The sequence below is a fragment of the Vanessa atalanta genome, chromosome 6, assembly GCF_905147765.1.
Source record: "Vanessa atalanta chromosome 6, ilVanAtal1.2, whole genome shotgun sequence".
Taxonomy (NCBI): domain Eukaryota; kingdom Metazoa; phylum Arthropoda; class Insecta; order Lepidoptera; family Nymphalidae; genus Vanessa; species Vanessa atalanta.
The window spans coordinates 10399776-10426247 of NC_061876.1; the positions used below are offsets into that span (position 1 = coordinate 10399776).

Here is a 26472-nt window from a genome sequence, read left to right on the forward strand (position 1 = left end):
TTTACTAATAAAAATAGAAATGGAAACTATAATATCAAACGTACAGATTTGATTTCTTATGACATCATTTTTGTTTTATTTCCATAAATGTAAATAATATTTTCTCTTTAATAAATAAATGTAATTTTATACCTGAACATAATAATCGTGATGCATATTTATCATTAAAATATTTTTGTTAATGAATACAACACTATATAAATAATTATGCATATAGTGTAAATATTAGGAGCATCAACCAGTTCGCATAAATTAATAACATACATCGAAAGCTCTTTATTAAAATAATTTAAAGATATTTATATTGTATGTATTAATAGTAACACCCTACACTATAAACATGAAGAAGTTGATAAGTTATAATGCCTACGGAAATTCACAAAGCAAAATCAGGGGAATAACCAATTAGAAATACCCTAGAAAATCTCTCTGTTGAATATTTTATTATTAAATATTTTAATTGTATTAGATTATTCAGCAGTTTTCTTTTTTTTTCAATCTGTTTTCCGTTCGAATCCAATACAAGATACTATGAAAAGGTGTCATTGAGATGTCCCTAGCAAGATTGATTACAGTTCCTCGCGGGGAATGGAGCGCTACATTCACTCTACTTTTCAGTCTTGGAAGAATAAAAACTTTTGAACACAAGTACGACTTAAAAAAAAACGAAGCTCTAAATTTATTATTTTCTAGTGACCTGCCCTGGATTCGCGTGGGGTCACTAACTTAAATAAGTATCATTAATCCTAATCTAAACTCAAACCAAACAATCTCATTGTTCCATTCTCAGTCACACGAATATAGGACATTTGATACGTAATTTTCACAAAATATTAATTGAAACGGAAACACAATTATATTATAAATTTGAAAAAGATTAAAGGGAAATAAAAATTGTTTATTAGTACATATAAATTAAAGATAACAAGAGTAACACTGATTGGGTCGGTGAAGTTAAGTTCTGCTCTTTCTTTTGCGACGTGACGCTACCTTTTAATTTTATTCTCAATCGGGAAAAATAAATGTTACATCAAAATAAATATACTGTCACACAGAATTGTAAAGACAGTGATTCATTTGTTTTCTATTCATACAAATTATATCGTCTTTTAAATATATTTTTTCCCAGCTTTGAAGGTCAATAGTAATCCTGAAGCCATTGGACTGTAGCGGTACGGTAGCGGTCTAAATGCAAGCTAAGCTAAGCGCTTTTGTACGGTTACGTAAACTAATCTCGCTGATCCATTTCTCGTTAACATTAATAACTATCGAATAATTTAATAGGGAATGGTTACTTGAAAATCAACATCCTTTGCAGATTAATTATCATTAAAGTTATCCTTCAGCAAAATAATATTTATATTTTATAAATTGCTTTGCAATTCTTTTCGGTTTTATCCGCTGACGTAACTACGTACTCATTCAAGAAAGTTTTAGGTTAGCAAAACTAACCATGCTAACCCACAGCTGGTCAAAAGTATGGTGTACTCTTAAAAAAAAAGGTTTCGATCTTATTCCACCACGCTGCTCTAGTGCTAGTCGGTGATACATATGTTGCATCATTTCGTCTGACAAATGTAAGTTTACCAAACCAAATTGAGCACATAAAAATTGAGTCATCCTTACTAGGATTTGATTGCCAATCAACAGCTAAGAATCATGTGTTTATGTAGGTAGCCAGGGTAAGCTCAGCAGCAGCAGCTTACAATAATGTATTTTGAAGTAACTCTCGTTTCAATAACATCGCCATTAAATTAAAAGCAAACATCTACTAATCAGCATGTGTAAGCGCGAAACATGACTCAAACACACTTCAATCAGCTCCTACACCTAACTAATATTAATTAACTTTACGATTCCCTATAATTAACTCGTAATTTGCATGCTGTGAAATTAATTGAATAGAATTTAATGGCATATGACTCGATTGCTACGATTATTGTCCTGCTATTTTCAGCTTTAATTATACTAAATCATAAACGCAAAATTTTTATTTATAAAATTTCAACTACTGAACCTAAAATTGAATAAAAATAAAAAAAAAAAGTTTAATCACCAAATGGATAATTTATTTTTAGGATTCCGTACCTCTAAAGGAAAAATGAACCCTTATGAGATCACTTCGTTGTCCATCTCCCTGTCTATCTGTCCGTTAAGACTCTTTTTCTCAGTAGCGCGTATAGGTATACAGCGAAGATTAATACCAATTACTGGAGTATATATACATATATGGCCGTTTATGTCGCATTTCCCATACATTCGCAAAGTTAATCAAAACATATAGATAACTTCTCGTTGACCTAGATTCATGACATTTGGTAAGAAGAAATATCTCGTAGAACAAGTGTAGAGAAAAATTCGAAAACTGTAAATTTGTTGATACATCTGTGTCTGTTTGTCTATCTATCTGATACGGAACCCTTCCTGCAAGAGTCCGACTTGCACTTGCCGGCTTTTATTGTGACATTGTTTAGATATTTTTATTAATTATTAAGATTAAGTGTTTATCAGATTTTCTTTATCCTTAAATCAACTGATGATTCTAAGCAAACTTAGACCGACTTCAGATTATCTTTGAAATTATAAATTATGAAAATATAATTTGGTTCTGAATGCTCCGAAGCTACATTTGGACACATATTAAATCATCATATTGAAAACTATTTTATGCATTTATGAATATGAAAAAAACCTCTAAATAACGAAAACGTGAAATTAAAATTGTGTTTGGGACGATATAAGCATTAATTCATAAAATAATTGTGAGTTGAAAGAAATATTCACGTGCATAAGTCGATCATGTAATGTTTTTTTTAATGTAATAGGTAGGCGGACGGGCAAACGGGTCACCTGAAGGGAAGTGGTCACCGCCGCCCGTAGACATTGACGCTGTAAGAAATAATAACCATTATTTCCACCACATATCCGCCAGAACCTTTGTGAATTAAGATGTTATATCCCTTGTGCTTGTAGTTACACTGGCTCACTCACCCTTTGAACCGAAAAACAACAAAAAAAAAGCAAAATTTTCTATTCATAAATCCATGTATAACAAAAGTCTTGAAATAATTTAAGGCAATAATTGATTTGAAAGACGACAAAAGTTATACCAATATATTATAACTTTAATTTTATTAAAATTATTTTAAATTGTTTCAGATATTAACATCAGCCCAATGATACTCGGAGCAATTATAATATCCCTGATAAAGCTGACCGATGGCGATGTTGTCGCAGATACAACAAATGCGGTATACCAAAATACTGTCCAGTACAAAGATATACCGGAGCCAGAACCCCTGCCAGTTTTACACGGCAACGACAGTAAATGCCGTATATCAGAATATCAGTGTTTTAATAAAAAATGTATACCGATAAATCGATTCTGTGACGGCAGCAACGATTGTGGAGACGCTTCGGATGAACCGCGACATTGTACACGTAAGTATAGTATTTTGTTGAACTTTTAAATGTGATGATTCTTACGACTAAGTAACGAATGTCTTATAATAGAGTACGTTCTTCATTCTTGGCCTCATCAACGATGGGAGGAGTACTGAAACTCAACTGTGAGACTCGACTAAGGAAGTTTAGTTTTTATAGTAAGCACAGCTCTTTTTAGGCAGTGTGTACTGATAGTATTGAACTTAACACAACAATTTTCTATGATGCATTATTTATAGTAATGCATCCTTGAGGATTTGCTTGTATATTTATTGATATATTTTAGACAAAAAAATCCTAAGCATTTTACTAGTTATCTGTTCTCCTAGCGTAACACAAAATATATTAAATAATATGAAATGGGTAGGGAATACAAAACAGAGGGATTCGGTTGTATGTGAAAAAGGCTATAAGAATCCCTTGTCCAAAATGACATTTTTAACGAAATCTCGACTTATTTCAACATGTTATGTAACAGCTGAGCGCAAAATGTGACTCGGGAGCGTTTTATTCAATTTCGCAACAGACAGATTTTAGGCAAAATCTTTTTTTTTAATGGAATATGAATATGATGCCAAACGTTTTTTTTTTTTTTTTAAATGGAATATGAATATGATGCCAGTATTTTAAACGAAAAAAAGCCAGCTTTCAATTTCATAGTTATTAAGTGGAGTTAGTGATGCGACCACTTTTAATATATTATATCTAACGTTATTTTTTTTTACTATTACTTTTTATAATTAATTACCCACTTTTTGTCTTAATAACTAATACAATTTCGATAATAAATTTAAGATAAACAAATAGATACGGCTTGAAATTCTAATGCAGCTATATGTACATATAATATTGTTTTATCCTTCAAATGGTTTCACCACTCCAATATTAAATCAATGATTGGCAATTTCGGCTTATAAACCCGCTCTCAACCTTTAGGAAATGAACTATATGCCAATTAGAATGATAATAAAACTATCGGCTTAGGACTTTAAACGCCTAAACTATCAAATCAAATCAAAATAAAGTTTATTCAAGTAGGCTTTTACCAGCAGTTTTGAATCGTCATTTAACAAACTATATCAAGTGAAGCCGGTACGAAATGTAGATTCTACCGAGAAGAACCGGTAAGAAACTCAGTAGTTACTCTTTTTCAACATCTAAAAATACAGTAATGTTAGTTAAATACAATTATATATATATGTTATATGGTGGAGGATATATCCTGCCTGGAAGTCAACAAGCATTAACTCCACGCTTTTTATCAACTATATAATCACGTATCGAGTAATATAAGGCATATTGTATTTGCCAATGTTTTTTTTAATAAATGATTTGAATTTATGAAACGGCAAAGTTAAAAATGTATATCTTGAAAAGCATTACACTTGACTTGACTTTTTGCAGTATATGACGCTTTTAAACGTATTTACGTAAAATAATAACGAAGGTACATTTATTTACGCCTCAACATAATTATTAATTATATAAATAAATATTTTTATCGCACAATAAAGTCAAGAAAATAATATCTGTTTCTGTCAGTTTAGAAAAAAATACTGTTTCTAAAATATATTCAACATTCTTTGAGTTTTTACTTGTTCTTTATTAAAACGAAATTATTTTCCCTTTAAATATTTTCATTTTAAACGATGATAACTATTGCCAATGGGCAGCCGAGCGCACACGCGTCATCCCCTATTTTATTCAATTTTACAACGGACGGGCAAAAGCCCTAGATTGAGCGTTCTATTGAAAAATTCTATTACCATTTTAGTTACTAGATAATTCAGTTGTCAGATTACTTGTCATATTACGTAAATATCAGTGGGTTGTGACTTCACTATGCATTATAAAGAATGTCTTAAAATAAAATAAGTTTCGATAAACGTATGTGTGATCGTATGAGTTCTTGCTAAATCATCTTATTCAAATCAAGTTCTTTACCATAAGAATGTCAAGAAAACTGTCAATATATTCTCTTAGGATCCTAATCTAAGTCGGTACGACTCTTGTGTCCGAAATCTTGGAATAATTTTGATCGTATACAGCGATATAACAATTTCTGTATTTTTGCGCCAAAATAAAATAATATCGCCATAATCATATTAAAATTATAAAAAGTATAAATCAATTTATTAATCTGCTTGTTTTAGTCATCCTGATGTTCACAATGATGTAAATTTATTCCTGCCACCTGATTCATTCGAGCATGACTTTTCAATTTCGGTGAAGGTTGGTATTGACCTTTTTTGTAGATATTAGAAATGATTCGGAAATTATCTGAGGGGGTAAAACTTTTTTCCAATTTTTATATGAAACACAGTTTTCAAATTCAATTGCGGTTTGCACGCGTTCTTTGAGCTTCAAGTTTGGAATGGCACCATAATTGAAACGAACCTTTTTTATCATCAGATTTATAATGTTTACTTATTTGTAACGTGTTTTATCTCGTATTATAAATGACTTCGTGCGGTGCGACATTTGACGCACATTTATAAAACACTCAAGGTATATTTTTGGAGCTTTTGTGGGCAAATTGGTAGCTGAAAATTTCATCAGACATTTATTCTACTGCTGGAAAAAATGACTTCAATTCTTAAGATTTAGTGTCAGGTAAATATACATCGCCTATGTTCTACAATGATTTGATATCCTCATATTAGATTCTTATATCTAATATCTGTTTTAATCTGTTTTAATCGAGGAACAAAAAGACAAAACTTTTGATAAAGCATAAATTTTGCGTATACTAATATTATAAACGGGTATATAAAGTACGGGAAACAAACAGATTTTATATTATCTCCGGAACTAATGTTCTAATTTAAAAAAAACTCATTGATACAAAGCTGAATTTGACGACCTCCGTAGTCGATTAGTGTGTACACTGGTTTTCATGGGTACGCCATTCCGAGGTCTCGGGTTCGATTCCCAGCCGAATCGATGTAGTAAAACGTACCAGGAGCAGCACCGCGTCATCCCTCCCGCCAGTCTTAGCCGTGGCCGACGAGCAAGCTCAAGCCGGCCACGGCCAGGGTATACAACGAGGACAACATGACAGGAGGTGACTGGTGACATGGGGTACATGTCAGTCACCTCCTGTCATGTCATGTACATGTCTTGGGTCTGGGTGTTTGTGGTACCGTCGTTACTTCTGATTTCCATAACACAAGTACTTTAGCTACTTACATTGGGATCAGAGTAATGTATGTGATGTAGTCCAATATTTATTTATTTATTTATTATGCTCGAGTGCTATGGAGTATAAATTTATATCATATCGTTTTCTTTATTAATAAACTGCATCCGTCCAGTTGGTCGCTAGTTTATTTATAAATACTTCGCCATATGATGACGTGACGTCAGCGCTCGTACGTCGAACTGTTCTTGAGGAACATTATGTTTTTATTTACATAACACAGTCTGAATTAACTACAAAAACCCACTTTAATTTCGCTTCCGAAGTTACGATAACAACTTCGCTGCCGTTGAACAATTTTTTCCCGTACTGATAATTAATAGTGTAGATTCTATGTGGTGACATGGGTCGTGAAATTAATGACACACACACAAATGGAATTTTAGTATCAAAATTATATTATTTTATATATTATTTAGTTTTATCTAATAAAAATATTGTATTTTTTTATTCATAATAATGAACTATCACAAAAATATCAAATAAACATCATCAGCTTAATATATAAACATTCTTAATGTGTTTAATGATTCAGTAATGCTCCTTCTCCCGTATGTCAAATCAATGACAACAGAATGAGATCGAAGAATATTTAACTAAACACCCACTAACTCCACACGTTTAAAAATAAGGACGTTTATAAAACAGGAGATGTTAATTAAAAACAAACATTAACATAAGTCCTAATTTCTATATATATTTTGATTTTATTATATTCTTTCTAGTTACTCCAGAAAATAAAAAGCGAAATTAGTGCCTACTAACTACGAAGATTTTTCTTTTAGTTATTGAGGTTAGTAAGTAAGTAAAAAGTTTTCATTGTTTTTGAGTCTGTATAAATTTTACTAATGTATTTTTATACCTTTGAAAAATTACCAAAATGTAAGTCATGAGAAATCCTTTTTGATATAACATCGTTTGTGCCTTTTAAGTATCTAATCCGTACCAATGTTATAAATGCGAAAGTAAGTCTGTTGCACTTTCACGGTCAAACCACTGAATCGAATTTAATGAAATTTGGCTTAAAGCAAGTTTGAATTTCAAGGAAGGATATTGGCTACTTTTTATGCCTAACAGCTAACGACCAACTCATAGTACTCATATATTTAATATTGAGTATATAAAATTTAATTTATTTTATCATCAATATATAACCCGACTAAGATAAATTGCTTTGAAACTTTAACATGTTTTCCTATTACACAATACACTGACCTACTTTTCATTATTGTAGGATTGTATTCAAACGTGATTGATAATTTTTGAAGTGAAAATAGATATTGAAATAGCGTTCATGTAAATAAAGATTCTATTTTAAATCCATTGCTTTTGTTATCTTATTCAAACATACATGTTAAATCAAAACAAAAAACTTTGAAATAGGCTCTTACAGGGACATTTAAAGTAGATTCTACTGAACCGGACCGAACTGGAAAGAAGCATCCATTCCATCATTTAAATGTATTATATATTCTACATGAAAATCAACGAATTGTAACTCAACGATTTTTATCATCTATGTACTATTTTACTCGTTAAAATACAGATTTAATAAATTCATCGATATAGCCAATATATTCACCAATTATATCATTATGATTATATTTATATATTGACATATCCGACACACTTATCGGGTCCGATCACCCGCATTAATAAGCCGACGCTTATCTACGTACATTCATTAATGTATTAATCGTAAAATTACATTTACTATTCGATTTTTAAGTAAAGATTGCGATAGTTAACTCGATACCGGTTTATAAATAATTTCGTGCTCGGTGGTCATATAAATAAGTAAGAGCCGAGATGGCCCAGTGGTTAGAACGCGTGCATCTTAACCGATGATTTCGGGTTCAAACCCAGGCAGGCACCACTGAAGTTTCATGTGCTTAATTTGTGTTTATAATTCATCTTGTGCTCGGCGGTGAAGGAAAACATCATGAGGAAGCCTGCATGTGTCTAATGTCAACGAAATTCTGCCACATGTATATTTCGCCAACCCGCATTGGAGCACCGTGGTGGACACCAAACCTTCTTCAGGCTGCTAATGCGGTGATATAAAATATCGTTAAGAAATCTGCATGTGTCGACTGAAAATCTGCCACTTGTGTATTTACGAAATCATTGAAACTGTGTGATGGAATAAGATGCAAAACGATGCAGTCCTTTATGATGAGTATCAAAACAGTGTCGATCAAAATTTTACGTTCATTGCATCTCTGAAAAGGATCGTACTTGGCAGCGTACAAGAAAAGAGCGTAGTCTTCAAAAAAAGAGCGTACTCCTGAAAGGCCGGCAACGCACCTGCAAACCAGCCCGGTGTTGTAGATGTCCATGGGCGGTGGTAGTCACTTTCCATGGTGAGCCTCCTGCTTGTTTGCCACCTCTAACATAGAAAAAAGCAAAAATCATGTATAAGTTGATGCATCCTTTCTCATTTATATTTAAAATGTTTAATTATATTATATACATTATTTTTAACATTAAGAAGCTACATTAGGTTAAGATATTAATTTGTTTTCTTTTCGTTGATTTCTTTCAGTTATTGTGACACTTAGAATAGAACTTTACTTTTGTTATAATATATTATTTTAATTACTGTACACTTTGAAGAACTTAACTGAACTTAAATAATATAAATAAATAAAAACCGTCTCCTTTAAAGCAGAATCTTTTGGTAAAGTAACGTACGTAATTGTTCCACTGTCACCACTCTCACTAGTGGAACAATTACAGCCTGTAACCTTACTTTACTCCTCAACTTACTATTTAAGTTTATATATTTATCGTTATATAATTACATAATTCAAATTCTAGTTCAAATTCAGCTGAAAAGGTGAAACATAACTAATCCCTTTCACGAGCACCTGATTCATCTCAGTGACCTCTTTACAGTCAGACCACGATCAATCGCTACTAAACTTTTACCTTACCTACTTTATTTACCTACTTTTCTACTTCTTATTCTACAAAATTTAATGCTATATTTCCTTCGTAACTCGGAAACGAAATCGAAACTTTATAACAAATATTTCATTGTATCGAATAACGAATTTTCGTATGCTTTATTTTTACATTTTGACATTTAAAATTGAAATCTGATTATAAATTCCTTTAAGATTTTTTAAAATAAATACTTCGAATGTAGATCATGATATAACATTTATTTATAAGATCTAAATAATTTCGACGACCTCCGTGGCCGAGTAGTGTGTACAACGGTTTTCACGGGTACTTCGAGATCTCGGGTTCGATGAGTTTTTGGTAATTATTTTTCACTAATGATACAAGCGAGGCGTACTTGCATGGCTTTGTTTGAACTATATAAAACAATCAAAACAGATAGTGTGACGTTTATTTTCGAATGCTATTGCATTGTTGTATTATTGAGGCTTCATTCAATTATAAATTAACACATTAAATATAATACGTACACGTGAGTGAAATTAATCTTACGTAAACACGTGAAAACAATTAACACCCTCAGCTTTAATCCGATTCATTACTGGTTTGAAGTAAAAATATTACTACGTATAGTTTAATTCGTTCACGAAGACGCGGTCACTTATGTTAAATTAATTATTTTTATACATACTGAACAAGTATAGTAATTAAATGTAGTATTTAAGTGGAATTTGAAAGGCAGTTTTTAATTGTCAATTCACAGTTATCTTCTAGATCTTTCTTTATTTATCATGAATCTGCATTATATGTGTATAATAATGATCATATACAATTCAATATATATATCCATTATCGAAAACAACGAATACTTCAACATATTTCATGATGCCAAATTAAAATTATACGTTTTTTATATATATATTTTTACATAAGGCTTAAAATTATGTAAAATTTAAAGTCCTATCTACGTAACTGGTCCATACTTCTTCATGGCGAGTCAAGAGCCGACGCTTATCTAGTTCAAAGACTATAGCGAGGCCATTCAGTGGGACACTGCCAGCGAGCGTCTTAGCCATAATGCTGCAGGATAGTGTATTGGTCGACCGATTTTTATGATTCTTTCGCTAGTAAAAGTTTTAGTAGCATAGAATAGTTTAGTAGCTCTTATTATTCTATCTTAAAATATAATTTATTATCATAAACTTATTTAATTTCAAAGTAGCTCTCCGTTAAGGGATTACTTGTATAATATTTGGTCAATAGGTATATAGCAATAGTCATATACAAATATTTATAGCATAAATCAATAAATGACACTTTAAACGGGTCGATATAGTATCAGACTAAAATTGCTTAATTTTCCAGTAGGTGTTGAGAACCGAAAGCTATAAACGTGATTTAAAATATCAATACAGTCTTAATAGTTGCTGGCCCAGACCCCATTGCTGGCTACCGAAACCTCGGCTGGTCCTCCTTAAAAATCTTTCACACACGACGGTTGCACAATACTTAAATGAGCTGCAAAATGAGACCCGTCATAAAGATCAATCGGACAAAATAAATGATTCATTTGTTTGAGCAATTCGACGGTTAATCAACGGTAATCTCAAATATGTGTATGTATCATATTTATTTGCCTTGGCGTGTTTATAATAATATCAAACGGTATAATCAAGTGAAGTTAATTTAATCAATATCATTTGATTAAGCCGTACATCAATATTTGCAACGCCCGTTCAAATAAATATTTTCAATATTCCTTATTTAGATCATCATACTTGGTGGTACAGTTTCGTGCAATACCGTCTGGGTAGGTAGTACCCACTCATATTCTACCGCCAGACAGCAATATTTATTTAATTAACAAATACTTTATTGAACAACACAGGAATACATAATATAAACACAAAACATTAAATGAATAGTGCGCAATGGTCTTATCGCTTATAGCGATCTCTCACAGACAACCTTTGGTGATAGAAGCTTAGAATTTAAAACAGGTAAGTGCAGAAATAGATAAGGAGATAGAAAACTTTAATATAAAAATATTTATACTAATGTATAATAATAAACTACACATAGCTACATCCCAATAATACACACATAATAATATGGTATATAATTATAGACTATCATTATATATATACATAATTATAAACTACATATTATTACATACATACATACTTGCATACATTATTTGGATATGGATAGATAATAGTTTTTAAAACGATGCTTAAAGATGGACAAGGATTTAGACTACCGTATATCATATTTAGTATTGTTGTGTTGTAGAACAGAGGACTCAAAGGACAATCTTAGTTCCCAAGGTTGGTGAATGGTTAATATTTTTTAGAGTACTAGTATGTAGGGGCGGTGGCGACCACTTACGTCTGCCTACCTATTTGAAATAAAATATAAAAATTGTATTTCGTTATGGATCCAAATGGTTCATATATTCATAACTCGTTTATTTTAAAATGTATTTTCATTTTCTTATAGACTTCAGTCGATATGACTAAAAAGTACTTAAGAGAAACTCACGTCGGAAGACCTCCTCGTTCCGTTTCGATTCAATTTATATAAGGTCATAGACGTCGTTTTATTTAATAAATAAAATCTTGTAAAATCAAGACACAGCCGCAGTAAGTGTAAGTTATAAACACATGGCTACATAAAAATAAAGATGGTAAGGCTCTTTTTTATTTGCAGGATTATTTTATGCCTTTTCTTTAGAAAATTCTGAATAGTGCGATTATGAACTATTTTTTTATTTACGAATTTAAAAAGATTTGTACAGAGGTTTTTGTTTATTTATATTCGTGTGATTCTTATTAAAAATTTCTTAGTATAAAAATGATATTATACCAAAAATAAAATTGAATCAAGTGTCATATTACATTGTTAGTGGAAAGGAAATAAGGCTTAAGCGCCAAAGTAGTACTTTTGGAAAATTAGATTAAAAGGTAAATTGATAAACCTTATCTTCATATGCCTTCAATGGGTCTCTTCTGCTTTTGAGAAATGTTTGTAGCTTATTAGACAAGCCATTATTAGCCAAGCTGTTCCAGTGAGGGTTATTAGCTAAACACGTGACTGATTCAGTGGTCGAATTCTACAATCATGAGTTTAATTGAGAAATTGATCTATACCATTACAGAAATATTTGCTTATAACAACTACTCATCTAATTCTAAATAAGGGTATATCTAAAACGAATATAATTTACGCAGTATTATAAATCCTATTCAACTTTATTATAAAGGTAATCGTATGAGCAATATTTTAGAGATCCAAACAGCAATTTAGAGAAATATAATTCTATGACGTAAGCCCTCTCATTATGTAAGCCCATACTCGACACATAAAAGGAATTTCTCGCAACACTGCAAGAGTTCTGAACTCTTCACATTGACTGGATTGTATATTCATTTAATTCACTTGTTTATATAAATACTTTCAGTTAGTTTCAGTTGCTTGTCTTTATAATAATACAAAGAAACACACTTTGTTAGTATTTATTACAACAATTATTTTGCATATAGATCTCACACATTGCATATTTTATTACCAAAGAATAATACTCAGTATTATTGAGTTCATAATACCGAGTAATAACCACTGGGTAATTCCCACCAAAAAGGTTAAAAGTAAAACGCGGCCTCGATCCCACACGAGGGCTAACCTCTAATTTGATTGGTTGTGACGTATGATCCAATTTTAGTTTACTATTATAATATTTCATCTTTAAATTAGTAAGATATTACACGACGATAAATGTAATAATAAAAATAAAATTTAAAATATATACAATAAACTCCATTCCTTCACTTCCTCAGATATATGTATATGATTTTATTTGTTTTGCCAAATTCCAATTTATTATTAATATTTGCTTATAATCAATAGGGCTTGCTTTGTTATGATAAGTGCAAGACGTCATATGTTATAAGTGCAACAAGTCATAATAAAAGGCCGGCAACGGCAAGTCTCCTAGTGTCGCAGATGTCCGTAGGCGGTGGTCACTTCCATAAGTAGTTTCCATAATTTTATTTTGTGAAATTTAATCATAATTTAGATGTAAAAAAGTTACATCATACCTAGGAGTAGCTTTATATTAAGATACATTGTATTTTAGGTTAAGTAAAGGTTAATTCAATATCAATTAAACAAAACCTTGTCAAAGTAAAAAAAAGCAATGTAAGAAACAATTAAGTTAACACAGCCTTTACAGACTAAATATAGTACGTTTCAGTCTGCTGATGATTTTAAAGCTATACATTCTGTGACGACACGACCCGATTTTATATATATTTGAACACTAGATAAATACCAAAAAATATTAGACAAGCACTGGTTTCCATGTAAATAGAACAGAAACATCTTTTTTATAATACCAATTAAAATATAATTGAACACGTGACAATAGCTCTAATGAAATTACAAAAAACATCTGCCTGATAATATTAATATCGAATGTAATAAATACGAATATAGATCAAAATTATCAATTATTTCTCACACTCTTCTTCATGAAAGCCTATATGATAAGACCCTTTTCAATGTCCGCAAAGCAACGAATACAATAATCGAGTTTACGAATGCGGGGACACGGAACCCGCCCCAATTCGATTCCCTCCCCATTCCCTAAAAGTGGATTTAGTCTCGGATCGCCTCATCTTCTGTCTTTGAATATTGAATTAAAATATGAAATTATGTCCAATTATACAAAATCCTTATGCCTTTCGTTTTATAAGTATCTAGTTTAATCGCATTTATGGAGAAGATAGTACGCTTGAATAATTTGTCTTTACTGTGAATATTGCAATATTTCACAGTTCAACTTTTTCTTCAGTCAATTGGCTTGTCTTTTCGGCTACAGTAGCTCTTCTGTCAGAACTCACTCGTGAAATGTTGAAATCATCATACTCACATTGATATACTATCTTGATGCACGTGCTAACTGTCTGACTTTCGTTTTTGTTCTAACAGAATACCTTGACAGATTGTGATGATTCAGGTTTTAAGCCCAAAAAATCTTGACGTCACAGTGTGTAGATAGTTCTGAAGCACGGGAGTGACATCACTTCCGTGCTTCGGAAAACACGTAAATACATTGGTTCTGTCGTGTCTCCATTTGTATCGGGTTGATGTTCTATTCGGCAATGTAATTTTACTTACATATATTTTTGCCTACCATTGTGGATTGATATGACTGGTACCAGTTTCCATTGAAGATTTAATCTCCAAGAAATCAGTAATCCGCATAATAACCACTAATTAAATAAAAAAAAAAAAATGTTCAATATTATTTTTACATAGCCTAGCGTTCATTTATAAGGAAACTAATTTAATTAATGTACAATATCACTTCGCTGAAATTTATATCTGCCATTAATACGATGTACATTCTTAAAAAAAGATATATTTTTTTAAATAATGATTAACATATTCTCTTGACTGTCAAAACCTCTAGGGTCTTATAATTTCAGTTTTTACTTATCGTTGTTTATTTAAATTATAATTTTACATTAATTATTTTAAGTACTTTAAGAAGCTAGTTATTAATTTTTGATAAATTTGCCAATAGACGATCTCATGTTTATATATTAAAAATTACCATATGGGGTCGAAATATAATACGTTCATTTGCGAATGAAATAATATAATTATCGGCAAATCATAAGATAAAAAAATATACTTCAATTGAACGATGGCTCCGTAGCAAGAATGCGTGCATCCTAAACGATGATTGTGGGTATAAATCCAAGCAAGCGCCACCGATTTTCCATGTGCATCCATGTAATAAGTGTTTATAATATATTTAGTGCTCGGCGGTAAAGGAAAACATCGCGATGAAAATTGCATGTGTCTAATTTCAATGAAATTCCGCCACATGTGCAGTATTGAAGCAGCGTAATGGAATTAGCTCCAATCTTTCTCTGCAAAGGCCAGCCACCTTCTTATAATATTCTTGCCCAACAGTGGGACATTTACACACAGTTACTTTACTTGAATTGAATGGATGTCTTAGTTTAAAAATCAAAATGTTTTATTAATAGAATATTAATAAGTAAATTTCATTTTATTGCATAACCCGAGTGCACTGAAGCGTTTTTTTATCAATAAAATGCAGGTAACTAATTCTACTTATCCGATTTGTTAGACGAGTACAAAGTTTCAAAGCGCTTCGTTACCTTTTTGTGCGCTTTGGGAAACTTTTCAAAGGGCCATTTATTAAGTTTTTACTGTTCAAATAACATTTCCTAAAGACTATTCTCGTGCTTTAAAGTATTTAATTTAAGTCGTGCAATAAGTTAATGCACATTTAGCGAGCTTCAATGTAGTCGACGTATGTTTGTGTCAGTCGCGTGAGTTTTGTACTTAGAAAGCAAGCTCTCTTTCCTGTGCACTTTTGCATGCCTCTTCGAAGTCAGACAGCCTACGAGTGTGTTTGTGTTTATGGGTGTGAGTGTGTGTATGTGAAAATAGAACAAACCAGCGCCGTCAAAGCGCACAAAAGTGAAGCAACATAAATCACAATTAAAGAACACTCTTTAAGCCTTAGTGATTACACGTTTTGGCTGTGGTGCGAGTACACCGGAGTTCGTCCAGCAGATTTGACGTCTGTCGTGTTGTCAATTTTAATTATACCGTCTTGTGTAGTTTTACAATGAAACATTATGATTTCTGAACTCACTGTGTGCGTTTGTTACCTTTTATTAAAGCAATCATTTCAGTTTATTTATTTATTGAACATTTCAATTGTTCTAAACAAGTTTTATATAACATTTTATGTTCCTATGATAAATAATTATTTTAATTGTTGACAACGACTTAACACCGTATAACACAACGGATCAAATTTTCAACTTATTTATACGTTTGACAAAATTTTACTTATTTCTGATTGATTGAAAATGCCTTAAATAAGTAAATAGTGGATTTTTTCCAACACATAATGATAGAACTCAATTCTTTGTTTATCACTGTGCCAAAATATTCCATTTCTTTAGCTTAGACACCAATAACTCTGCTTTTTCCTTGATGTGTTGATGTTAAAGTAGCGTGGGCAAATAAGTGGAACTTGATGGTAAGTGAACATGACAGATCACAGACATTATTAGTGTACGAAATACATTTACCATGCCCTACATCGCCAGTGCACCAACAGACCAACCTTGAAAACTAAGATGTTTTGGCTCATGAGCTTGTTGTACACAATAATACTTAGTATTGCTGCTTGGTGGTAAAATATCTGATGAGTGGAGGTACCTAACAAGGTGGGCTTACACAATGTCTTTACACCAAGTAGATAGTAGGGCATTGCCTAAAGTAAGGGACGGTCCATATTTTAAAAAGTGCCAATTTCTATGGACACTGGTGACCACTTACTACAGTTGGCTCAATTGCTAGCTTATATTTTTGAACAAAGATTTCGATTGCTAATGTTAATAAAACATACTAAGTTATACTTAAGAATATCTTACAAAAACATGTATCAATATTGATAAATGATGGACTGTCATACGTATTTGACATTTGAAAAGAGGCCTTCAATAAAGTCTTGCTTGATATCGAGGATTTTATTTGCAGACCGTCTTTTATATATGGAATATTTTCTTTCAGGCTTCGAGGCTATTCAATAAAAATGAAATAGGATTAAATGGAGTTCTATAGAAAACAATTATATAAAAAGTAATACAGAAAGAAATACTTTAATTTGTAATTATTAACCTTATCGTACTAACCTTAGTCTTGATAAATATGAGTCGTCCGTGTCCGGTCCGGTATCTTTATTAATGAGATGTGATTATCGTTTAAAATATCATTCTCATCATCAGCTCATGTCAGTTCACTGCTGGACATAGGCCTTTCCTATGGTACGCTACTGAGCTCGATCTTCAGATTTTCTCCTCCAATCTCTAAACGCTGGGTTACAATTATTACTGGTAATCAGTAGTGACAGGCACAGGAGTGCAAACAAACAGTCTGTAAGTGTGGCACTGCTGGGCTAAGGGCTCGTCTCCTCTCCTGTAAGGAGAAGGCTTGGAGCTTATTCTGCTACGCGGCTCCAATGCGCGATGGTGGATAAATAGGTGGTATAATTTCATTCGAATTAGACACATGCAGGTTTTGGTTTTGGTTTTTCATCCACGATGATTTCCTTCACCATCGAGTACGAGATGAAATATAACAACAAATTAAGCATATAGAAATTCAGTGGTGGTAGGTTTGAATCCGAAACCATCGGTTAAGATGCACGCGTTCTAACCTGCCAATTTTAAGAATCCGGCCTCCGGGCTGCTTCAAATTAATAGCATTTTTAATAATTTGACCTGGGGCTTAAACCTAGGACTTTGAGTCTTACGGCCTTACATGCTAGCCACTAGATCAATATGGCAGCCATAATAATATTATGAATACTTACAATTCAGTTAAATAAACACATTTTTTGCGCTTACACTGCAAACGCTGGCTGAACCCTACAAGATAGATCAAAATAATGTACTACAGTATTGTACAACTTAAAAAGGTCTACAAAAAAATGCGCGTTGTTATATATCTATTTCTTAGAGATAACCTACAATAACCATTTTTTAACCTTCACTTTTTACGAGTAATAATGGCTTATTTTTGAAGCAATTTTAAGCAATACAGCATTAATTCTTATCCAATTTAGTATCATAAATACATTGTGCATTTAATATAAATCAATATGACCCTTTACAGTATATAATTTAAATGAATATTTTCGAAGATATTACAGATTTAAAACGCAGGGACATAGCGGTTTGTATTGTCTAATGACTGAAAAACTGTGAACGTTGTAAGAAATTCTGTAGTATATTTAGTATCAGCATTGCATCCGTTCGAAGCCGGGGCGGGTCACTAGTTAGAAATAAAAAAATATAGTAATATTTCTCAGAGTGGAAAAAGTGCAAGTTACCAATTTTTTTTTTTTTTCATTTTAATAAAAATAATACGTCAAAAAAGTTTGCGACTAGTCACTGATACTATACGACTGAAGTATGATAATATAATAAGAAGTATAATATATATAATTTTTATTTAAAATGTATAAAAATGTAACGTCAAACGAAGCAGAGAGCAACTTCTTTGTACTTTTAAATAATGGTACATTTCCTTTTCTCTAATTAAGTGTCGTTCTTGAGGTTCTACTGGGCAATATCAAGGCTTTATATAAAAAATACTTTCATTTGTTTCAATTTGTATATAATACTTACAATATTTTTATATGGTTTAAAATTTTCCCCAGTGAATATAAATAGACTTTTTACACGACTGTCCAGAGAAAAAAAATGTTTTCAGTGTCCATGAATGTTTATGTGTGAGTTACTTTATTCCACCGTAACTTTTAAATGACTGAACAGGTTCGGGTGTTCTTTTTATTTTTTTATATGTTATATGTAGGTGGATAGGCAAATGGCCACCTGATGGAATGTGGTCACCACCGCTCTTAAACGTTGGCACTGCAAGAAATATTAACCAATTCTCATATCGCCAATGCTCCAACAACTTTGGGAACCAAGATTATGTGTCCCTAGTGCCTGCAGTTACACTGGCTCGCCCAAATCAACAACAATACTAAGTATTGCTGTTTGGCTGTAGAATATCTGATGAGTAGGTGGTATATATCCAGGCGGGCTTGCACAAAGCCTTACCACCAAGATGCTCAAAATTATATTGGGTTTCGTTAGAACCCTTACATCATCGCTAGTGACAAAAGCTATAACATATATAAATCCATTCAAGGCAGTCATGATTTTAATTTTTATTAAAGTTAAATTTTTTTTGTACACTCAAATAACACTTAATGTAAATTCAAATAAGTTAATTTATCTAAAAAGCTTTTAAATTACTTTATTATTAAAAAGTAAAACATATACTATACAATAATGTATTACTAGTACCAAATTGGTTTTAATTAATATTAAATAATAATTTTCAGATAAGAGTAGGTACTGAGCTACTTACATCCGATTTGAGATCTCCACCTCTCGCAGGCCGGCGGAACCCCAGAGGGTGCCGACCACGCTGCCGAGGTGGTCTCTCGGCCAGGTCGATCGAGAGCTGGTCAAGGAGGCTGCCATCGTGCAGCGGTGGGTTTCCGCAGGGAGAAGGGAGGGCGCCAACGCGGAGGAGCTGGCGGGTCGCATGAGCAGTTCCCTCAAGGAGGTCTGCGATGCGGCCATGCCTCGGACCCGGCGCAAGGTTCCGCGCCGGCATGTCTACTGGTGGTCGCTCGAAATCGCTAACCTTCGGGCGACGTGTTGCCGGGCGCGGAGGGCCTACGTCCGCTGTCGAAGACACAACGGCCTCGACGCGGAACTGGAGGGACAGTTACTGGCCGCTTATCGTCAACTGAAAAAAGATCTGCAGTTGGCAATAAGTAAGGCCAAGGAGAGGGCCAGGGAGGAGCTTCTGGCGGGCCTCAACCGAGACCCGTGGGGGCGCCCGTACCGTGGTGTGCGTGGAAAGTTCCGCAACCAAAGCGCCCCCGTCACGGAGACGCTGCCGCCGGATCTTCTTCTGCGCCTAGTTGGGGAACTCTTCCCCCATCCAGGCGAGCACGTCCCTCCGCAGATGGCCCCTCTCTCCGTGATAGAAGACGCAGTGGCTCCACCACTGATCACGGAGCGGGAGATGGAGATGGCCCTCGGCCGCTTGAATGCCAAGAACACGGCGCCGGGTCCAGATGGGGTTCCAGGGCGTATTTTGTGCGACGCTCTGGAATACCTAGGTGCAAGGCTTCGGGAGTTGTTCGACGAATGTCTTTGCAGCGGGCAGTTTCCGAAGCCTTGGAAGGAGGGGAAGTTGGTGCTATTGCCAAAGGAAGGTCGGCCGATGAATTCCCCTTCGGCGTACAGGCCAATAGTGCTGCTGAACGAGACGGCCAAACTTTTCGAAAAGGTCCTCGCAGCCCGTCTTGTTCAGCACCTTGAGGAGGTCGGTCCGGGTCTTTCAGAGGCCCAGTATGGGTTCAGGGCAGGCCGATCAACAGTCGACGCCCTGGACGCCCTGAAGACTCGGACGACAGAAGCGGTGGCCCGGGGGCAAGTCGTCCTGGCGGTGTCACTCGATGTGACGAACGCCTTTAACAGTCTTCCATTCGAGACGATCAGGGAGGCACTTCTATACCACGGGGTGCCGACCTATCTGAGGAGACTGTTGGAAGCGTACCTCCAGGACCGGGAGGTCCTCTGGGTGGGGGTCAATGGGGAGCTAGTCCGGCATCGGGTAGGCTGCGGCGTTCCACAGGGGTCGGTTCTCGGCCCAATCCTGTGGAACGTTAGTTTCGATTGGCTCTTGAGAGCTCCCGTCCTTCCCGGGATGGGGGTGCTCTGTTACGCGGACGACACCCTCATCACGGCGACAGGGCGAGATTTTGGGGACGCAGCCCGCTTGGCTGAAGTCGGAACTGCTCTCACCGTGGACCGGATGGAAGCGCTGGGCCTGAGGGTCTCCATTTCGAAAACGGAGGCTCTCCTTTTCCACGGTCCACGAAGGGGACCCCCTTGAGGGGCAAGTATCACCGTCCAGGGGACGGTGATCAAGGTGCAGGCCCAGATGAAGTACCTGGGCCTGATCCTGGACGGACGATGGAGCTTCAGGCAGCATTTCGCTCAACTAGGGCCGAAGCTCATCAACGCCGCTGCCGCCCTGGGACGCCTCCTACCAAATGTGGGAGGGCCGGGATCGCTATGTCGGCGACTATATGCCGGTGTAGTGAGGTCAATGGCGCTGTACGGTGCCCCGATTTGGATAGACGCCCTCACCGCTGGCAATCGGGCCCTCTTGCGGAAACCGCAGAGGGTCATAGCAGTGAGAGGTATAAGAGGGTACCGTACGGTGTCATGGACTGCGGCGACACTTCTCGCGGGTGATCCACCTTGGGAACTCCAAGCAGAGGTGCTCGCAGAGGTGTACCGGTTCCGGGCGGAGGCGAGGAACGGCGGCGACCGTCCAGGGTTGGCGGAGGTCGGGCGGATCAGGGCCATAGCCCAGCAAGCCCTGATCGCCCGATGGGAGGAGGATCTGGGGTCACCCACGGCAGGCCTGGCGACAGTGGAGGCGGTTCGTCCCCACTTGAGTCGCTGGGTCAAGAGAAAGCGTGGCACGCTCACGTTCAGGATGACGCAGGTACTTACCGGGCACGGATGCTTCGGTAAGTACCTGCACGGGATAGCGCGGCGGGAGGTGTCACCCTCCTGCCATCAGTGTGGCGCGTCAGTGGACACGGCGTACCACACCCTGACTGAGTGTGCTGCGTGGGGGCCCCAGAGGCATTCCCTGGTGGCGTCTTTGGGCGGAGACCTCTCGCTGCCGAGCGTCATCAACGCAATGCTCGGTAGCGAGGCGTGCTGGTCAGAAATGCGCTCCTTCTGCGAAAACGTTATGTCGCAGAAGGAGGCAGCGGAACGGGAGCGGGAGGTGGATGCTGCTGCAGACCCGATCCGCCGAAGAAGACCGGGGAGGAGGAAACAACGCTACGCGCACCTTCTCCCCCCGCCTCAATAGGCGCCACAGGAGCTAGGAGGGTTCTCAGTACCCCGGGAATCCCCCCTAGGAATTGGAGGCCCGCATAGGTGGGCCGACCGTCAGGGCGTCACGGTAGTATGCGAAAGCGATCCCGTGGCGCCTACCGATGAGACGGAGAGGGTACCGCTGGTTTTTTAGTGGGTATTCCGGTGTGCCGCTAACATCTTGGGCACCGGCGAGTCCCACATACCCCCCCACTTCCACGTGGGGGAAACGCGTAACGCGTTTTTCCAGCGAAAAAAAAAAAAAAAAAAAAAGGTACTGAGCTACTTACCAGTTATTCCCTTTACAATTATTCCTAACCGGTATTTACTTTCACGATTACGACTTAAATTAATTTGTTGACTAATAAAGTATAGTTTTGAATTTTGGCAAAAGGAATATTAATGCAAATTCCCTACTTTATATTTAACTTGCAAAGATACTCTTAACTTTAAGAATATGTGTATTTTAATACCTTATCGAAGTTAGTGCTCTTATTAAATTTGAATAGCTTAGCACAATACCGAGAGCAAGCTAATAGCTACTGGGAGCGGATAATGATGTGACGGGGTTCGTTAATTCGGTCTACGATACACTAATTGAGAAAATGGGTTGAACTTTGAGATCGCTAGCGGAAAATTTTAATGTGCCTTGGGGAAGTGTTAAATTTTAGTCTGGTTTAAATTATATTAAGTCTAACCATACGATAACTACATAACTGACAGTGTCACTGTTCTAATAGGCTCATCAATACATTGTAATATTATATCAGATATACTTTATTCAAGTAGACTTTTACAAGCACATTTGAATAGTCATTTTACAAACTCTTTTAAGTGAAGCTGCCACCGGCTCTGAAGGTAGATTCTACCAAGAATTGTCGGCAAAAAACTCAGAAGTTATTCTTTTTCAACATTAATAATACAATGTTATGTTATTTGAATACAATTATATATGTATGTATATAATATATCCTGCCTGGAAGTCAACAAGTATTAGCTCTCTGCTTTTTTATCATCTATATAATCTTGTTTTGAATAATATACTTTTTTTTAGTAATGTTTGTTAAAGTATTGAAGTCTATACTACTATGAAAGTCTGAAATTCGACTGACAGTGATAGGCTGTTTTCATGCATATTTTTATGTACCAATTAATTATCCATTTAAATTTTCACCTTAATAGATTTTAGTTCTACCTTATTTCGCAAATGTCACCTCGAATTAATTATAATTATTATTGACAATATGTTGTAAGGAATTTGTTCTTACAGAATAGTTGTAAGGCAAAAAAGCATTATCATAATTAAATTTTTCAGTTTCGTGTCGATAATATTTCGATAAATAAGTTACCTGGAATATTTAATAATAATAACATTTTAACAGCTTGCGGCTCTAGGAGTAAAATTAATTATAACCCTCATTAAAATAATGATATACTAGCTGCTAGTGTCCGTCTTGACTTGAAATGCCTCTTTAAATTTGTAAGTTAAAGTCTGATAGGACTTGCGCTAAAATATTTTAGGAGCCCTAAGGTATACCAAATGCCATGGCGATTGGTTGAACGACCAGATGCAAAAGTAAACCCGCTGTTTGATGAAAAAAATATAGGTTACAAAAATATGTTAAAGAGCGCTTGTGTTCGAAAGGTTTTTGAGTTCGACAAATTTTGAGTTCACGGCTGATAGCACACCTTGGGAATGAAACGATTGCCTCCTGGCTATTTCTTTAGATATTGATCATTTGTAAATAATCACAAATTGATAAAAAAGAGACGTTGAGAGAGAAGAGAGTTTATTTCGCCAGTTCTTCTCAAGTCAGGGAATTTTCTTTTCCGAACCAGTGGTAGTATTTTAATTTGACAATCAATAAGTGTTATGTTTCTATATTAATAAAAAACATCAAATCTTTATACATTATGGTATAAAAATATTTATTCTATTTCCACCGTTTTTGCAAATAACAAATATTTGAAACATTTCAAAACAAACCTGAGCATAGTTCATATATACGTAGTCGATCCATAAATCTTTAATCTACGCTGCGTTAAAAACGGACGTCGTGTTTTGAAACCGCAGTGTGTGAGTAACGCTTTTTCGATATGTTTTACTAACTATTGAAACGATTTTTGCCACTGATAAAAACAATACCAATATGTTAGTAGTGCATGTTTACACGGTGAAGTTTTCATGTAGTAGTGAGGCATTCACGTGCGAATTTCTATTTAGACGTTACAGGTTTTTTGAAATGTATTATGTTATGTCTAGTATTTTCGAGCCGAGATGGCCCAGTGGTTAGAAAACCTGCATCTTAAATTACACAGGCAAGCACCTTTAAACTTTCATGTGTTTCAAAATTTGTTTATAATTTATCTCTTGAAGGAAAACATCGTAAGGAAACCTGCATGTGTCAAATTTAAACGAAATTATACCACATGTGTACTCCACCAACACTGGAGCAGCGTGGTGAAATAAGGTCCAAACCTTCTCCTCAAAGGGAGAGGAGTCTTTAACACAGCAGTGGGAATATAAAGGTTGTTATTTTCTTTTTTTTAATGTTGTTAAGGTTTATGTTGTTTCGTTTAGGTTAAGTTAAATTGTGAATTGATATGGTTCGGTGAGTAGAACAGTTAGTCTCAACATAAGTGTTTACACATAACAATGAATGGTATGTGTAAACACTCGTAAGGTAGATTTCATCTGAAATAGATGAAATTTGAACACATTTATCTCTCAAACAAATGTACTTTATTAAAAAAAAAAAAAGAAATAATCACTCGTTATATTATACCAATGCGCCACCAAACTTGGTAGCTAAGATGTTATGTCCCTTTTACCTGTAGTTACACAGCTCACTCACTCATCAAACCGGAACAGAACAATTCTATGTATTGCTGTTCTGGCCCTATATTTGATGAATAGTGAGCCAGCCGATTGTGATTACAATCACAGGCACAAGGGACATAACATCTTAGTGCCCAAGGTTGGTGGCGCATAGGTGATGTAAGGAATGGTTAATATTTCTTACAGCGCCTTTGTCTATGGGCGGTGGTGACCACTTATCATCAGGTGGCCCATATGCTCGTCCGCCAAACAATGCCATAAAAAAAAAGAATAGTTGTTAGGTGGGCTTGCACCCAAATTCCCAATGTGGCTTAAATCGGACCCGGAAAGTAAATAAAAGTCTTATTTCACGCGGACATAGTCGAGACTAGCTACTTTAATACAAAACCTCTTATATAGCGAAATTACAATTGTGAAATTGATTCCATAATAAATATTCTTAATCAATTTCCTAACGTGACTTTATATAATACGATATTCATATTCCTTCCTTACCTAGATGTTGCATTGCATTTGTATATATTTTCTTCATAAGTGTACAAATTTTCTTTAATTATAAACTTTTTTCAACCTTTAAATAAAACACATGATCACCGTTAGTGATGATAGCCCGAAGCAGATTGAATTTTCCATTATTAAGTTTTAATGACGTTGCCCACAATACTATCCCTCGGGGCGATAAACAAAGGATAATGGGCCTTGTGTTATTCGTAATAAGATAAAGATTAAATCAAATTATATTACATCGGTTTACGTTAAATAATTATTTCGAAATACTTTTTAAATGTAGTATATATTTTTTATTTAAAATAAAGATTTCTCTACTTTAAAAACGATTAGTTTTCAGTTAATATAGCTTAACTAAATTATAAAAATAATCTACTGGAAAATATTTGTTATAAAATCGACAAAACTATAACTTTTTATTTAATTTTAAATTTGGAATATATATAAAAACAAAACAATACCTAAATTTTGGTTTATTAAGTACTTGAATAAAATTAAACAACCACAATGAAACGTTTTACATAGAAATTACATTAAATAATTCTGTATACACATTCTAAAGGTAGTAATCGGTCAGAAACCATCTACATGCAAATCGAATTACCAAAGCGGAATCGTGCCTACGTTGAGAATATTCAGTGCTCGTTTGTAACAACACTACCCGTAAGGTGGAATCATCGGGCATGTAAAACTAGAGACCATTGTCCATTTCATCTAAGTTGTTATCCTAAGCATCACAATATGGAAAATTTGACCGAAATGACATTCGGAATGAATGAATCATAAATTTTTCTGTCTTTTACATCTTCACGCTTTAATCGCTTTTATTTGGTATGGAGACAGTTTAAGTTTTGACCACTCTATGGGTAAAATTAAGGGTTATATGCTATAGAAAAAGTTTTATAAACTTCACGCAGGTAAAGTTACAAGTTTAGCTAGTATAAAATAAAATCTTTATAAAACACTAATATAAATACTATGACTATTTTATGTAAAATTGGTATTGTATTATTATGCATCTTCTCCCGAAA

General features: G+C 34.9%; 1 protein-coding gene across 1 annotated transcript in view; it reads left to right on the top strand.

The window, feature by feature from the left end:
• LOC125064880 overlaps positions 1-26472 on the top strand; it is a 149724-nt gene that overhangs the window by 21043 nt on the left and 102209 nt on the right. Inside the window, exon 2 of the mRNA XM_047672176.1 lies at positions 3160-3441. Coding sequence (XP_047528132.1) covers positions 3160-3441 — 282 coding nt within the window. The remainder of the gene's footprint in view (positions 1-3159; positions 3442-26472) is intronic.